The sequence below is a fragment of the Thalassophryne amazonica genome, chromosome 8 (assembly GCF_902500255.1).
Source record: "Thalassophryne amazonica chromosome 8, fThaAma1.1, whole genome shotgun sequence".
NCBI lineage: Eukaryota > Metazoa > Chordata > Actinopteri > Batrachoidiformes > Batrachoididae > Thalassophryne > Thalassophryne amazonica.
This window is the reverse complement of record NC_047110.1, coordinates 56613187-56630964: the sequence shown is the minus strand read 5'-3', so window position 1 is coordinate 56630964 and position 17778 is coordinate 56613187. Positions and strand designations below refer to the sequence as shown.

The 17778-nt window shown below is 39.8% G+C and overlaps 1 protein-coding gene across 2 annotated transcripts in view; it reads left to right on the top strand.

Moving 5' to 3' along the window:
- The first annotated feature begins 2528 nt into the window (after positions 1 to 2528).
- The window catches only part of LOC117515655 (anoctamin-5-like), a 72781-nt gene continuing 57531 nt past the window's right edge, over positions 2529 to 17778 (top strand). For both annotated transcript variants that reach the window (XM_034176316.1, XM_034176315.1), the window contains exons 1-2: positions 2529 to 2691; positions 9488 to 9552. In XM_034176316.1, coding sequence (XP_034032207.1) covers positions 2622 to 2691; positions 9488 to 9552 — 135 coding nt within the window. In that variant the 5' untranslated portion in view covers positions 2529 to 2621. The remainder of the gene's footprint in view (positions 2692 to 9487; positions 9553 to 17778) is intronic.

The following is a 17778-nucleotide window of genomic DNA, read 5'->3' as shown; positions in this document are numbered from 1 at the left end:
AGTATCGCATGAGTGGGCCTCTGTTTCTGTTTCACATCCTTTCCACCTCTCTCACCGCTGAAAAAAGTAAAACCAAACATGCCACATGGGTGGTCATCGTGCCTTCTTATTAGAGAGATGATGCTCACTATTAGCCTTAAAATCATGGCAAAGCCATGAATGTACACCATATGTTAAGAATGAGAGGTGATATAAGGCTAAAGAAAAAGTGGTTGCTTAAATCAGTGGCTGTATTTCTGTACATGACCACACCCACAAAGGAGCCTAACATAATTACAGCTTTACTGGACTGTGTAAACCACTTGAAGGATGATCGGGGGGGTGGCACTGCTACTAAATTTGACCAGAGAGTAACTTCAGAGAACTTCAGCTCTGCTGGGAGGAGCAGAGAAAAACTACACGTAGACCCTGATCTAGGCAGTGTTGTAGAAAAAGAAACAAATGACTGACTGAAAAGAGAAGGTGTTCATTATTTCAAAAGCAAACCGAAGCTAAAAAGAACCGAAATAAAGTGTCTGCTGGGTTATTCCTGGTTAGAGCCAGGTCCTTAGTAAAAAAATTGCTTTTCAGCTAATAATATAAAAATTATTTTAAGACTTAAATTCATGAAGAGTTTAAACTGTCTGCACTGTAAGAAGAACTTGCTTTCTTTAATTGAAGTTGTTCAGAAATAGAAGTCCAGACCATGATGAGATTATAGATTTGAGAGTGATCAGACAGTATTTTCAGGTAGACTTTAAAGCTACACTGTGTAGGATTTACTGTAGTCTAGTGGTGAGGTTGCAGATTGCATTACACCGTCACCGGTCATGATTGTTTCCCTTCACATATTTGTTTGTTTGGCAAAGAGGATTCATGGTCCCTTACCTTCTCTTGTGACACGCAACATTCATGATCCTCCATTTCACACAAATGAAGATTCTCAAAATTGTGGGTGTGAATTTGTTTGTCTGTCTATATGTGGCCCTGTGACAGACATCCTGTCCAGGGTGTATCTTGCCTCATGCCATATGACTTCTGGGATAGGCTCCAGCCTCCCTAAACAGTTGAAGATGAGTGAGTGAGTGAGCGACAATTCAGCTATAGATTCCCAGAAGGCACTTGTGAGACTTGCGCAAGATTTGATCAATTCTACTGTATGAAAATCCTTCTGTTCCACTCCACCATGAAGCTGTGTAACTAGATTCATACAGTACCACACTGTTTTTATTTGTTGCGAATGATGTAAATTGATTTCAAGACATTTTCAGTGACTTGGAAATATTCATGTATCCATCCTCTGACTTGTCCCAAGAAAACTGACTGAAAAAGTGATTGTTTGCTGTAAATTCTAGGGATGCACTGGTCCAATATTTTGGATCGGTATCAGCTGGATTGGATATCAAAAAAAAAAAAAAAAAAAATCTGATGTGTTCAGAGTAGAGGTAGGCGATACCGGGAATTTTGGTATTGATCCGATACCAAGTAAATACAGGCCCAGTATTGCCGATATTGATACCGATACTTTTTCATATTTAAGCTTCATAGATCCAAAGGATCCAAATGACCTAGGATAGAATTTTGCCAAAGATTGTACATGACAGCAAAATACTTTATTATCACAATCAACATTTTTGTTTTTAAAAAAAGTCACTCAACACAACTTAAAACAAAATCTCCTGAGGTAGAGGGCTGATAAACCACAATACAAGGGTGTGCTGCTCCGTGTTGTGTGACACAGCGCAGTGCTGCTCTTACAGACAGAGAATAGACTGACGAATCTGCGTGCGCAGCAGTCAGTGCGTGCGGGAGAGAAAAAAAGCTTGAGTATCGATCTTTTTACACGAGGATCGTTCAATATCAATACCAGCATTGGTATCGATATTAGAATCGATCCGCCCACCTCTAGTTCAGAGTCGTATTGCACATCTGCGTCATGTTGTATGTTTTTCTTTCGGGGAACAGAATATTTGTTCCACAGTTTGAGTTGGCATATAGGTAGATTGCTTGGTTATTAGCAAAGTACATACAGACAGTTTTATTAACAGATTAGTTGTTTTAAGACATTGAAAATGTATGGAATTGGTGTCAGTCATATCAGCAGATATTCAAAGGTTCAGTATTCATATTGTATCAGGACATGAAAAAGTTTCAAACCATCCCTCGTAAATTCACCAAAGGGGCCCATAACTGTGTCACACATGCCTGTGCTTTGTATTTCATTATATGAGAGCATTTTGTTTGCAATAACTTTAGGCATTCAAAAAAATGTTCTGTACAAAACTAATTCACTTGAATTTCTTTCCAAACCTATTTTAAATCTAGACCTACCTACTAACCAGATAAAGCTTTATTCTATACAAACACTTTTTTTGCGTCGTCCTACTCTTTACCACAGACTCAACCTCTTTCCAAATTCTTTTTTTGGGGGGGGGGGAGGAGATCGGTTCATCCACGTGTTGTAAAGCAGGCTTTCAATTGGCTGTTAGCGAGGAAGCTCCTCCCTTTGTTGGAGAGATGCGGCACGCGCAGCGGTCAGTGACGCGGGTTGGAGGAGGACGAATCTCCTTAAAGGACGACAAAAATCTGCTGGGTCATATGTCGGAGTAAATGTGGGCCGGCGGGACCGTCAGTGGCTCAACATGCACCGAGTAACGGGGAATATAAGCGGGGAGAATTTAATAGAGATGAACCTGTCAGACTCTTTCAGCGGTGAGTGAAAAGCAGCGAAGTCTTATAATGAGTGGGCTGATGACGTCAAACCTTACCACTACACTTTTAGATGTTTAAACAAAAAATAATGCTGTGATTTCTTTTTTAAATTGTTTTGTGCAAACTGAAGTTTGTTGACCAATCACCATAAAATGCTTACTGATATGACAGAGCGTATTTATTTCTGACAGACCTCACTGGGTCAGGCACTCATTTATTAGCACAGTCATCACTCCTTCAAGTTTTGTTATAAATTTATATTTAGATAAAAATTTTATATTTTTATTTTAAAAATAATATTTGTCACATGAATGACACATTATGTAGCTTTTTAAGGTTATGTGTGCAAATATTTATGCGAACAAACATGCAAGTTTGTGAAACTAGAATGGCACTCAGAGAGCATATTCCTCTGCCAGGGTAATGATTAAATAACCAACTTAACCTCCTGAGTACAGTCAGAACACTTCCTATGCCAGGAGCCACCACGGAATATTAGTGATGTTACGCAAAACTGTCGCTACATTCTGAGCTGAATCACAAATTCTCCACTTCTCTTCCATTCGGTTGGCACACCAGATGTTACTTGCATACTTTCAGCGATTACTTTTGTAACTTTTACTTTGTAATTTGATGGTGGGGTAACACTTTTCCTTTAATTGTTTTCCCAACACTTTCCATAATGTTGGCTATTTTAAAATACCTTCCATGTCCCCTTTAATGTTCTCCACACAGAGCTAGTGTATGTTTTCTTTTCATGGTGGCAGCTGTTATTTAAGCAGCCAGCCTCTCTCAGTCACACCGCATTATTGTTGGCCCTGACAGCTGGCCTGCTTACTGGAAAATCTTTGTCATTTTGTCTGTAAAATCTTTCTTACTCACTGTGTGTCTGTTTGTGAACTTTAATGAATGTCGAGGCAGAATGTTTCCAGTCATCTATGGTGATGCTTATTCAGACTAAATCACAGTGCATGCTGTTTTTATTATTATTATTATTATTATTGCTAATGAATTTAAACGTGTATTGTTTCTTCTGTGGTGTAGAAATAATCGTATTACTATATGTGAGACTGGTGCATGTAACGCACTGCACAACTTTTTGAAACAAGTATGATTCTGGATTATTTAATGAGAAGTGTGCAGATTTTATTAAAGGTAAGTTTGTCGTAACTGCAAATGTGCTGGCTCTAAATACATAAAGGGCCAGTTATTTACCAGTGCATATGTCTATTTCATTATACATTTTGCATATATGAATTCTTAACCATAGAAAGAAAACCCACAATGCTAGTTACTCACTAGTTGTTTCTGTTTGTCAGTGGTACAGTACAGGCTTTAACATACAGCTAATTGGATTCTTCATCCTAAGATTAAGTACTTCACAGCCAATGATTGGATGGAGGGTTGTATATCCACAAAGTACCATTAAAGGAAGAGAACATGGCAGAGAGGAAGAGATAGAAAGAGAACATAATCCAGAGAGGCTGGCGATAAGGAAGTGCTTGTGAATGAGTGGATTCAACACCCAATAAGAAAAATTCCCTTCATTGTAGACTGAAATTAGTTAAGTGCCAATTATTTAGGGGATGGCTGTGTTATGGTATTTAAGAGAGAGTAGGAAGTCTTCTTCCACATATATTGGGAGTGTAAATAAAATACATTTTTAAACTTATTTAAACACTACAAGATGAAGTTAGGATTCATCCAGTTTTGTGTTTGATATATTTGCTTGAGGATCACCTGCTTCTCTTTTTCCATGTTTTTTCTTCTTTGTCCACCATGAACTTCATTTTTTGTTTTCTGTTTAAACAAAGCTTGACAACCTAATGGCTTTGCAGCATCAGATTGGTGTTGTTCACTGTTTCCTTGTGAATAAGATCGATCACCTTTTGTCTATAGATTACATTTTCTCCCCACAGTTCTTTGTTCATCCAGTACAGTGTCTCAGTATCTGGCAGCTTGATAACCACTCATGTAATCTGTCCCATTTGTTCATTTGTCATGCTGACTAGTAACCCCCCCCCCCCTTGGTGTGAGCCAGTATATGAAATTCTGATGCATTATGAGACCTGAAACTTGTGACTACCAGGTATACTGTTTGCACGTCTGTGGTGTTATAAATTAAGAGATTTCAACCAGGAGTTTCTTGTCACAGATAACTAGACAAGTACAGTCAGTGTGTTTACAGTGTGTGGATATACAAAAACTTCTAACAAATGTCTAATAAGATTTGTTAGATTTTGTCCCTTTTGGTATTTTGTTCCATTTACCATGCACTTTTGGTTCTATTTACCATGCAGTTTTGATGCTATCCATTTTGCATGCTGCGACGTTAGCGCACACTAGTGGCGATAGCGCTTAGCTTAAAAACAAACATGGAGGGTTTGTTTTATTGACTGTGCTCATTCTTGTAACAAAAATACAAATACAGCTGTCTGGAGACATTTGCAGTATTTACTGGGAAGTCTGTACTTGACGTAAAAGCGCTGTCGGATTAAGAACTCAAAAAATTTATGTAGCGATTTTTCGCTGGACTAAGGAAAGCAGATGGCAGTCTGTATTCGAAGAAGTCAATACAAGGCATCAGATACCGACTACATCGTCAGGATTGTTAGGTGTTACATAAAACAAATAATGAATTTTTTTTTTTTATTTGTGCAATGGAAAGAATATTTCATGAGGTGAAAGATGGAATCTTCCATTCAACAAGGCTGATCACCTCATGAAATATTCTTACCGTTGCACTCATAAACATTAATTATTTGTATAACATTTCTCATCATGTCCAGGTCAAGTGGAGCTACAGCCCCTGGCAATAATTATGGAATCACCGGCCTCGGAGGATGTTCATTCAGTTGTTTAATTTTGTAGAGAAAAAGCAGATCACAGACGACACAAAACTAAAGTCATTTCAAATGGCAACTATCTGGCTTTAAGAAACACTATAAGAAATCAGGAAAAAAAAAATTGTGGCAGTCAGTAATGGTTACTTTTTTAGACCAAGCAGAGGGAAAAAATATGGACTCACTCAATTCTGAGGAATAAATTATGCAATCACCCTGTAAATTTTCATCCCCAAAACTAACACCTACATCAAATCAGATCTGCTCGTTAGTCTGCATCTAAAAAGGAGTGATCACACCTTGGAGAGCTGTTGCACCAAGTGGACTGACATGAATCATGGCTCCAACACGAGAGATGTCAATTGAAACAAAGGAGAGGATTATCAAACTCTTAAAAGAGGGTAAATCATCACGCAATGTTGCAAGAGATGTTGGTTGTTCACAGTCAGTTGTCTAAACTCTGGACCAAATACAAACATGGGAAGGTTGTTAAAGGCAAACATACTGGTAGACCAAGGAAGACATCAAAGCATCAAGACAGAAAACTTAAAGCAATATGTCTCAAAAATCGAAAATGCACAACAAAACAAATGCGGAACGAATGGGAGGAAACTGGCGTCAACGTCTGTGACCGAACTGTAAGAAACCACCTAAAGGAAATGGGATTTACATACAGAAAAGCTAAACGAAAGCCATCATTAACACCTAAACAGAAAAAAACAAGGTTACAATGGGCTAAGGAAAAGCAATCGTGGACTGTGGATGACTGGATGAAAGTCATATTCAATGATGAATCTCAAATCTGCATTGGGCAAGGTGATGATGCTGGAACTTTTGTTTGGTGCCGTTCCAATGAGATTTATGGAGATGACTGCCTGAAGAGAACATGTAAATTTCCACAGTCATTGATGATATGGGGCTGCATGTCAGGTAAAGGCACTGGGGAGATGGCTGTCATTACATCATCAATAAATGCACAAGTTTATGTTGATATTTTGGAAACTTTTCTTATCCCATCAATTGGAAGGATGTTTGGGGATGATGAAATCATTTCTCAAGATGATAATGCATCTTGCCATAGAGCAAAAACTGTAAAAACATTCCTTGCAAAAAGACACATAGGGTCAATGTCATGGCCTGCAAATAGTCTGGATCTTAATCCAATTGAAAATCTTTGGTGGAAGTTGAAGAAAATGGTCCATGACAAGGCTCCAACCTGCAAAGCTGATCTGGCAACAGCAATCAGAGAAAGTTGGAGCCAGATTGATGAAGAGTACTGTTTGTCACTCATTAAGTCCACACCTCAGAGACTGCAAGCTGTTATAAAAGCCAGAGGTGGTGCAACAAAATACTAGTGATGTGTTGGAGCGTTCTTTTGTTTTTCATGATTCCATAATTTTTTCCTCAGAATTGAGTGATTCCATATTTTTTCCCTCTGCTTGGTCTAAAAAAGTAACCGTTACTGACTGCCACCATTTTTTTTCCTGATTTCTTATAGTGTTTCTTAAAGCCAGAAAGTTGCCATTTGAAATGACTTTAGTTTTGTGTCATGTCTGTGATCTGCTTTTTTTTCTACAAAATTAAACAACTGAATGAACAACCTCCGAGGCCGGTGATTCCATAATTTTTGCCAGGGGTTGTAGTAACATCAAAAAATAACATGGGCACACAAGGTCTGTTAGAAAAGTATCGGACCTTTTTATTTTTTGCAATAACCATATGGATTTGATTCACGTGATTGCATCAGCCAAGCTTGACCCTTCTTGCGCATGTGTGAGTTTTTTCACGCCTGTCGGTTGCGTCATTCGCCTGTGAGCAGGCTTTGAGTGAGCACTGGTCCTCCCCCCTCGTCGGATTTTAATTGTGAGGAAAATGTCTGAACGGCTGGAGCAGCGCTGCATCAAATTTTTTCCAGAAACTGTGAGAGACAGCCAGGTGGACACCATTCGGAAAATTCAGATGGCTTTCAGGGATGATTTTATGGGCATCACACAGATTAAGGAGTGGTACAGCCGGTTTAAAGACGGCGCACAATGGCGGAGGGCGCTCCGAGCGGCGATCGACAGGCTGAAACGACCAGATCATTTCCAAAGTGAATGCTGTGTTGATCCAGGACGTCGTCTGACTACCAGAGAAATGGCAGAAAAGGTGGACATAGCACTTTCCCGGCACATTCCACTGTTAAAGGAGATTTTGTCATGAAAACAGGAGCGTAGGAATTCGCCACGGAGCCGCTAATAGCGCGGAACGAAAGCACCTCCGTGTTGGTTTCACAGGACATGTTGTGACATCCTCAGCTCTTCGACAGTTTCTCGGATACTCACTCGACTGAAAAGCCACCCAAAGCTGTCTGAATCTTCCGAATGGTGGAAGAGCCTGGCATGTCCCGTGAGACTTCCAACACGGAGGTGCTTTTTGTTCTGCACCATTAGCAGCTCCGTCCTGACGCGCGAATTCTGCCGCACGTCTTTCATTACAAAATCTCCTGTAACAGTGTAATGTGCCGAAAAAGTGCTATGTCCACCTCTCTTGCCATTTCTCTGGTAGTCAGATGACGTCCCGGATCAACACAGCCTTCACTTTGGAAATGATCTAGTCGTTTCAGCCTGTCGATGGCCGCTCGAAGCGCGGCGCACCCTCAGCCATTGTGGGCCATCTTTAATCCGGTTGTAATGCTCCTTAATCTGTGTGATGCCCATAAGATCTTCACCGAAAGCCATCTGAAGTTTCCGAATGGTTTCCACCTGGCTGTCTCTCAGTTTCTGAAAAAATTTTGATGCAGCAAAGCGGCAGTCGCTTGGCCATTTTCCTGACAATGAAAATCCGCCGAGAGGGCTGGACCACTCCTCCCACAAAGTGTGCTCACAGGCGAATGACGCAACCGACAGGCGTGAAAAAAACTCACGCATGTGCACGAAGGTTCAAGCTTGGCTGATGCAATCACACGTGATTCAAATCCATAAGGTTATTGCAAAAAATAAAAAGGTCCGATACTTTTCTAACAGACCTCGTAGATGTCTTTAGAGCTTCAAAAAATAAATAAATGTAGTTTGGTGATCATCTTATTTTACAGCCTTACTGTTGCTAGAGCTCAAAGTAATCAACATTTTATCATCACTACAGTTGAACTGTAGGCTAAAACAACTTCCCTGTCATAATTTCTTTATTGGTATAATAAACGTATTAGTTTTGAATACTGGTGTCAGTGTTTCTGTGTAGCCTTGTGGCATTTCCCCTGTGATCAGCTGCTCTTTCTTGAACAATGCTTTGACTGTGATGGTTGTGCTGATGGAAAAGAGAGTCTTGGTGTAGTTTGGGGGGCATACTGGATGCTCTAATGCTGTCTTCAACTGTGCAAAATATGCTTAGCGTTTGGAGAGGGGCGCAGAACAGAGAAGCTCAAATTTGCTTTAGTATATTAGTATATTGATTCTCTGCACTACTTGGTGTTGTCGTGCTTTTTCCATCTCTTCTTACATTTGTTTATGTAAATCTGTTTCTTTGAATGTGCTTTACAAAGTTGTAATTATTCTGCTTTGCAGATGGTGTCATGAAAGTAGAACACTGTAAAGAGTAAAAGGTTTCCTTGGTGATTTTTGACAAAAGCAGCCTTGACATTCCACAACAGCGCAGATGATGATTTTTTATTTATTTTAATCTGACTCTCTGGAGTCTGGGTAGCTCAATCACAGCAACATGGCTGCTTGTGTTCTTCCTGTAAAGTCTGGCCTGTCATTGCTGCTGTCATTGCTGTCTCAAAGTGTTGTACTAATATACGTAGTCCACTAAATTGGCTGTTTGTCAACACTTCTCTCTTACCTCATGGACCACAGTAGCTGGTAACTTTCCTGCATATTTTACTTCACTGCTACCAGCCTGACTTCAAGATTTACTCTGTGAATCATTGAATGCTGTCTAAAAATACATTTCAGTCTTATGTTTCTGTCTTGCAGAGGAGAACAATGGTTATCATGTCCATCATTCATCCAGCAGAGGCTCCTCCCAACAACAATCAGGGGTAACAGCCAAACTCAACACACAGCATTTTCATACATGTGTGTTATTTATAAAGTGTTGCTCAGTGTACGACAGTCTTGGGTGTGTCTCTCCCCCCTCCCCTTTGTAGTTGTCATCGTAATCTCAATTTAATTACCTTTAAATTCACCTCTGAGCTTTTGTGCATTTTCAGTTTGTTTTAATTACAGTTGTAGTCACAAGTTTTCGTACACTCATTGTGGGCATGAATGCCATGGTAATGTTGAGCTTTTAATGTACTCTGAACTGTTCTTTTGCCAAGTTGGAATGATTGTACAGTATGCATCATTAATGACTTTAAAAAAAATAAGAATTGGGTGCACAAGTTTGAATTTATTTTGGATCTTCTCTAATCCACACAGTGTCAAAATTATACATATGCTGCAACTAATATTTGGTTAAATGTCTTTTAAGCACCTTTCACACCAGGCTTGCATACAGTTGCGTTGTGATGTGTGTGGAGTATGCTGGAATATTCTCACAGCATTGGTGTCATCCCTGTGTAGGCTGTTGTGTGATTGCGTTCCTAGTCTTGCTTTCAGTTGCTTACTGTCACGTATGTAGCCCTCGCCACTATTTTTCTGCTTCTCACAGTCCACTCCTGATTACTTTTTGTTTTTTTTTACATTGTGGAAATGCAGTCTATTCTCAAAGCGGTACATGAACGGCACTCACATTGAGGAGACAGAGAGAGAAACCTTGTGCGCAGAGGGGAGAAGTTGGCTCCATGACACTACATACTGATCCATTGGAAAAAGTCAGACATTACATATATTTTAGACATTATATATAGACATTATATATTGACTTGAGAGTGACTTGATGGTGACTTTGTCCCACCTCTGGCAGGAGTTAATGGAATTTATTTAATTTGCCACAATATTGAGAGAATTGGAGGAGGTGACAAAGCTGCGTGCTGCAGTGGCGATCGCGCGCAATCCATATGTGAGAAGTGGATGTGGAAATGTCCTCGCGCTGGCGATTTGTCCATGAGCAGGAGTTAATGGACTTTATTTAACTTGCAGGAGTTAATGGACTCGCGGGTACAAGCGGCAGAAATGGGTTTCCTAAGGAGGGTGGCTAGTGTCTCCCTTAGAGAGAGTGAGAAGTTTGGTCATCTGTGGGGAGCTCGGAGAAGAGCCACTGTTCCTTTGCATTGAAAGGAGCCAGCTGAGGTGGTTCGGGCATCTTGTAAGGATGCCTCCTGGGCGCCTTCCTAGGGAGGTGTTCCAGGCACGTCCACCTAGGAAGAGACCCCGGGGAAGATCCCGCAATAGGTGGAGAAATTATATCTCCACACTGGCCTGGGAAGGCCTCGGGATCCCCCAGTCAGAGGTGGTCAATGTGGCACGTGAGAGGAAGTCTGGGGTCCCCTGCTAGAGTTGATGCACCTGCGACCCAATCTTGGATAAGCAGTTGAAGATGAGTGATGAGTTAATGAACTTTTATTTATCTTGCCAAAATCTTGAGAGAACTGGAGGAGGTGAAGTAGAGCTGTATCTGGTGGTAGCGTGCACAGTCTGTCCATGAGAAGTGGACAGTGGACATGTCTCCTTGCTGGTGATCTGTCCACATGGAGTGCACTCTTCTACAAGAGTCAAGACAAAAGTCAGACTACCAGAGCAAGAATTTTAGCTGAGGAAGCTTCTGTGATTAGAAGCGAAACGTCCTCACGTCAAGCAACCCAGTCCAGTCGAAGATTCAAGCTTCTCTACTATGGAAACCACCTGGACAACTGAGAGCCTTCACAGAAATGCCGCAATACGCAACTCTACATTAGGTTTGAAAGTCTTTCCTTTACTCCTCCAAATATACCTCTTGTCATTGTGGCCAAATAGCTTAGTCTTTGTCTCGGCTGATCAAAAAACATTTCTGCAGATGGAATTGGCTTGTCCATGTTAGCAGCTGAAAATTTCAGTCTAGCTTGAAGGTGTCATTTTTGGAACAAGGGCTCCTTTCTTGGTCGGCACCCTCTGTCCATGGTAATGTAAAACTTGCTTCACTGTGGAAAGTGACGTTGGTGTTCCAGCAGTTTCTAGTTCATGGCAGACCTGAGCCTTGGTGGTTCCTGTGTTGTTCGTGAAAATCCTAACGAATTTCCTCTCATCTAAGGGTGACAGTTTGGGTCTTCTTCCAGATCTTGGCAAAGTGGTAACACATCTGAATAACTAGTACTTACATACAGTTGTTTGAACTGATGATCTTGGAATCTGCAGTTGTTTAGAAATGGCTCCAAAAGATATTCTCAACTTGTGTAAATCTACAATTCTCCTTCCTTGGACTTTCCCATTGTTCTGAGTATTGGTCGGTCCAGTGAGTGCTGTCAAACACATCCTTATTATGCTGGCAAAGTGAAACTGCCAGTTGTAGTCAGTCAATCATGATCACTAACAAGGAGTTAACAGGTCTTATTACATTAAAAGACATTGTAGAACATTCAGCACCACTTATTAAAAGATTTAAGTGAGTGTATGTATAATTTTGACCCTGTGTAGATTACATAAGACCAAAAATAAATTCAGACTTGTGCACCAAATTCTTGTTTTTTTTAAAAAAAGTAATTAATGATGTATGCTGTAAAATTATTCCACCCTAGCAAAAGAACAGTTCAAATACATCATTAAAAGCCCCAAATTACCATGACATTCATGCCCAGGATGAGTGTATGTAAACTCCCAACTACAACTTCATACACAATATTTTCCCCTTCATGTGCTAATAAGATGCTTGGCAGGGTTTGCTGTTTGTTCACCATTACGTTTTATCAAATGCCGACACATCTACAAAATTCGTTCCTTGTTTTGTGTTCGGCAGCCCCCGTTTGATCAGGGTTGCCACAGCAGATCAAATACATCCTTATTGGAATTTGGCAAAACTGTAGGCTTACATGGAGAAACACAGCCCTTATGCTGTCTAGGAGGTCTCCCATCCAAGCACTAACCAGGAGTCATTCTGCTTAGCAGGTGAGATTTGATGGGAGGAGGCATACGCAGAGCAGACTAGTTGGTAACTCGAGAAATTCCAGCCAATTTCTGGCCATCATCACAATGTCTAGCCACCATTGTGATGACACGTCCCTAACCTTCCACAGATACACACTAATTCCATTGTTCCTGTTGTAATATATTTAGATATATTTACAACCCCAATTCCAGTGACGTTGTCACGTTGTGTAAAATGTAAATAAAAACAGAATACAATGATTTGCAAATCCTCTTCAACCTATATTCAATTGAATACACCACAAAGACAAGATATTTAATGTTCAAACTGATAAACTTTATTGTTTTTCTGCAAATAGTTGCTCATTTTGAAATGGATGCCTGCAACACATTTCAAAAAATCTGGGATAGTGGTATGTTTACCCCTATGTTACATCACCTTTCCTTCTAACAACACTCAGTAAGTGTTTGAGAACCGAGGACAATAATTGTTGAAGCTTTGTAGGTGGAATTCTTTCACGTTCTTGCTTGATGTACGACTTCAGTTGTTCAACAGTTCATGGTCTCTGTCGTGTTTTGCGCTTCATAGTACGCCGCACATTTTCAATGGGCGACAGGTCTGGACTGCTGGCAGCCAAGTCTAGTACCCGAACTCTTTTACTACGAAACCACGCTGTTGTAACGTGCAAAATGTGGCTTGGCATTGGCTTGCTGACATAAGTAGGGACGTCCCTGAAGAAGACGTTGGTGGATGGAAGCATGTGTTGCTCCAAAACCTGGATGTACCTTTCAGCATTGATGGTGCTATCACAGATGTATAAGTTGCCCATGCCATGGGCACTAACACACCCCCATACCATCACAGATGCTGGCTTTTGAACTTTGCGCTGGTAACAATCTGGATGGTCTTTTTCTTCTTTTGTCCAGAGGACACGACGTCCATGATTTCCAAAAACAATTTGAAATGTGGACTCATCAGACCACAGCACACTTTTCCACTTTGCATCTATCCATTTCAAATGAGCTCAGGCCCAGAGAAGGCAGCGGCGTTTCTGGATGTTGTTGATGTATGGCTTTCGCTTTACATGATGGAATTTTAACTTGCACTTGTAGATGTAGTGATGAATTGTTAACTGAAAATGGTTTTCTGAAGTGTTCCTCAGCCCACGCGGTAAGATCCTTTTCACAATGATGTCTGTTTTTAATGCAGTGCCGTCTGAGGGATCGAAGGTCACAGGCATTCAGTGTTGGTTTTCAGCCTTGCCGCTTGCATGTAGAAAGTTCTCCAGATTCTCTGAATCGTCTGATTATATTATGGACTGTACATGATGGAATCCCTAAATTCCTTGCAATTGGAAGTTGAGAAACATTGTTCTTAAACTGTTGGACTTTTTTTTTTTTTTTCCACGCAGTTGTTCACAAAGTGGTGATCCTCGCCCCATCTTTGCTGAGCCTTTTGGGGGATGCTCCTTTTATACCCAATCATGTTCACCTGTTCAATCACCTGTTTCCAATTAACCTGTTCACCTGTGGAATGTTCTAAACAGGTGGTGTTTTAGCATTCATCAACTTTCCCAGTCTTTTGTTGCCCCTGTCCCAACTTTTTTAAAATGTGTTGCAGGCATCCATTTCAAAATGAGCAAATATTTGCACAAAAATAAAAAAAATCTATCAGTTTGAACATTAAATATCTTGTCTTTGTGATGTATTCAATTGAATATAGGTTGAAGAGGATTTGCAAATCATTGTATTCTGTTTTTATTTACATTTCACACAATGTCCCAACTTCATTGGAATTGGGGTTGTATATGCTAGTGACATGTACTTTAAAGAGTTTCAACCAGAAAGTGCTCAAATTAAGGATGACAACAAGTCTGTTTCTGTGTGATATGACTGAGATGTGGCATAACTGTGTCAGGTGGTCTGTGATCAGTTCAGGGGTTAAAATCTGTTGGGAACACCTAGCACACTCAGGTGAATGTCCCTTAGAGATACTGCATCCAATTTTCATGCTGCACATAGAAATAAAAGAATCAAAGGTATCAGGAAGGGTTTGTCTGCCTGGAGTTAAATAGACCAAATGGCCATTGCAACAGTACAGCTACCCCACCCCTCACCCCCACTGCAATTCATCTCCCATTGCAATGTTTTACTGTAGACATTGTGATTCTCTAAAAAAGTTGTCATCACCAACCCTGAAAAAAGCTTCTAAATATCAAATAATTTATAATGAGGACTAAAAAAAACAATTAATTATTATTCCTCATTATTACAGTTGTATGCAAAAGTTTGGGCACTCCTGATAATTTTCATGATTTTCCTTCATAAGTCACTACTTGTCTAGATCAGAAATTTCAGCTAAATATATCATATAGCAGACAAACACACTGATATTTGAGAAATGAAATGAAGTTTCTAGTATTTACAGAAAGTGTGCAATAATTATTTAAACAAAATTAGGCAGGTGCATAAATTTGGACACCCTTGTCATTTTATTGATTTGAACAGTGGTGGGCACAGATAACCAAAAAAGTAACTTCGATAACAAATAATAAGATAACTGAAAAGTTATCTATGATAAAGATAAACCACCCAAAAATGTATCGGAAGTTACAGATAATCGATAACTGATAAATTCTGGTGTTGTCTATGGGACATTTTCAGTTACTAAAGAGCTAAAATTGATTAACACGATCGCTTTTGAAAGCATCAAAAGCGGTAAAAGACCTAAAGAATAACCAAGAATGTTTGACCATGCTGCCTCCTGCAGGAAACAAAACACAAGCACAGACAAATCCTGAGAGCACCCACAAAATCAACTCTTTACTAATCATAATCATTTTTCTTTCAACATTCTGCCCCTGCTGGAAGCTCTTGTTTAAAACAGCACTCCCACCACACAGGCACACCGAGAGCAGCCATAAGGCCAGCTTCCTATCAATTCCTACACTCCAGTCAGACGGAGGTCTTGAAAAATAGTCATACTAACTTATGTTTTTTTGAAAATACTGATAGAATAACTCCATTAATGTCAATTCTGTCATTTGTACAAAGTTAAAATATAACATATATCTTTTAATGTTGAATAAGGCACTAATTCTGAGGTTTTGTAACAAACACAGACCGCAAAGCATTCTGGGTAAAAGTGCTAAACAGTGATTGGTTCAGTAATCCATTATGTAAACCAACATGTTAATGTGACGTGTGTCGTGTGTTGGTTTAAAGATAAATGTGCTTTTGTAAAACATTCCATTTTTATTTATAAAAACAGGCATTTTTACGGAGCCCTGGAAGTGTCATCGCAATTGCATGTTTTAAAACTTTCATGATGTTGTAAAACGTGCACTCAATATTAGTTAGTAAGTAAGTAAGTAAATTTATTTATATAAGGCCATGTACACACGTTGTCGGGTATTTGTAAAACCGAATATCTTACCCTTTCAGTTTGGGGAAAAAACTTCATCCACACTACGTTGCTTAAAAAAAAAATCCATCCACATCGAACCGTATAAATGTGTTGTAATTAGTCTGCCAAACCTTTGGGTGGCGGTACCAATTAAAATTCTATCCAATCAGGAGCCTTATTCTCTTGTCGTCACTTCCACAAAAACTAAAAACATGGCGCCAACCTCGTTCGTGTGGACCGATAAGGAGTCGGAATTACTTCTAACCGTAGCTTTAGAATACAAAGTTAACAAATATATGCACACAAAAAGCGCCTGGACAATGGACAATACCAACACTTTGAGAGCAGCCAGGTACCCAGATGTTTAATACTGCCATGAACACTCCTGGCCAGTAGATGGCAGTTGCGGCCTTGAAAAAATGTCAAACAAAATTCCAGATAATCCGTGTCTGCTACATTTAAGATGCGTGGAATTTAACAAACACAAATACACTAACGTCTATAAACCCAGAGAATATATTCACGAGAGTTTTAGGCACTAGAGTTTAATGCTGTTATCTGTGGACCCTGAACAGAGTGTCTGAAATGCATTTGTCCTGTCATGAACGTCTGAGATTACCTTATGCTACTCATAATGCATTGCTGCCTGGCACAGCATGTGCTCACAAAACCTTAAAAATTAGCACATTACTTTAAAACGAAAACATATATCTGATATTTTCACTTTATAAACTTCAGACATGACAAAAATTTTAAATAACTTGTCTAAAATGAGTGGTTAAAATTTGAACCATAAGTTAAACATGTACTTCTCTGGATGACTTGGTGACATTGCGATTATATTAGTATGGTGTTAAAGGAAATGACTTTTTTTTGGTCACCAGTTCTTTGCTTACAGCCGATAGAGTGGTTTCTGTTTGCAGAGGGTAGAACAACATGCCTATTACGAAACTTTTAACAGGTAGGTCTCAACAGCTTTAACAGTTCTGAAAATGTTTTTCACTATTCAGCTAAGTTTAGTATGTTATCGGACGGTAATTCATCGGAAGATAATTAGTCCGATGATGGTTTTTAAATTGATCTAAAAAGATAATCTGATAATGAAAACATTATCTTTGGTAATTATCTATTATCGGAAGTGTGCCCACCACTGGATTTGAATACATTTAACACTAATTATTGGAACACAAAATTGGTTTGGTAAGCTCATTGACCCTTGACCTCCTTACACAGGGGAATCCAATCATGAGAAATGGTATTTAAGGTGGCCATTTACAAATGTTTCTCCTCTTTGCATCTCTTCTAATGAGTTGCGGCATGGGAGCCTCTAAACAACTTTCAAATGACCTGAAAACAAAGATTGTTCAACATCATGGTTTAGGAGAAGGATACAAAAAGCTATCTCAGAGATTTCAGCTGTCAGTTTCCACTGTTAGGAATTGGAAGACCACAGGCACAGTACTATTTAAGGCCTGAAGTGGCAGGCCAAGAAAAATCTCAGAAGCTGAAGCGAAGGATGGTGAGAACAGTCATGGTCAACCCACAGACCTGCTCCAAAGACCTACATGATCTTGCTGCAGATAGTGTCTCTCTGCATCGTTCAACTATACAGCGCACTTTGAACAAGTAGATGCTGGATGAGAGAGTAATGCAGGGGAAGCCTTTTCTGCATACACGCCACAAACAGAGTAGCTTGAGGTATGCTAAAGCATATTTGGACAAACCAGCTTCATTTTGGAATAAGGTGCTGTGGACTGATGAAACTAAAATTGAGTTATTTGGACATAACAAGAAGAACGCTTCCTACCTACAGTAAAATTTGGAGGTGGTTTCATCATGCTGTGTGGCTGTGTGGCCAGTG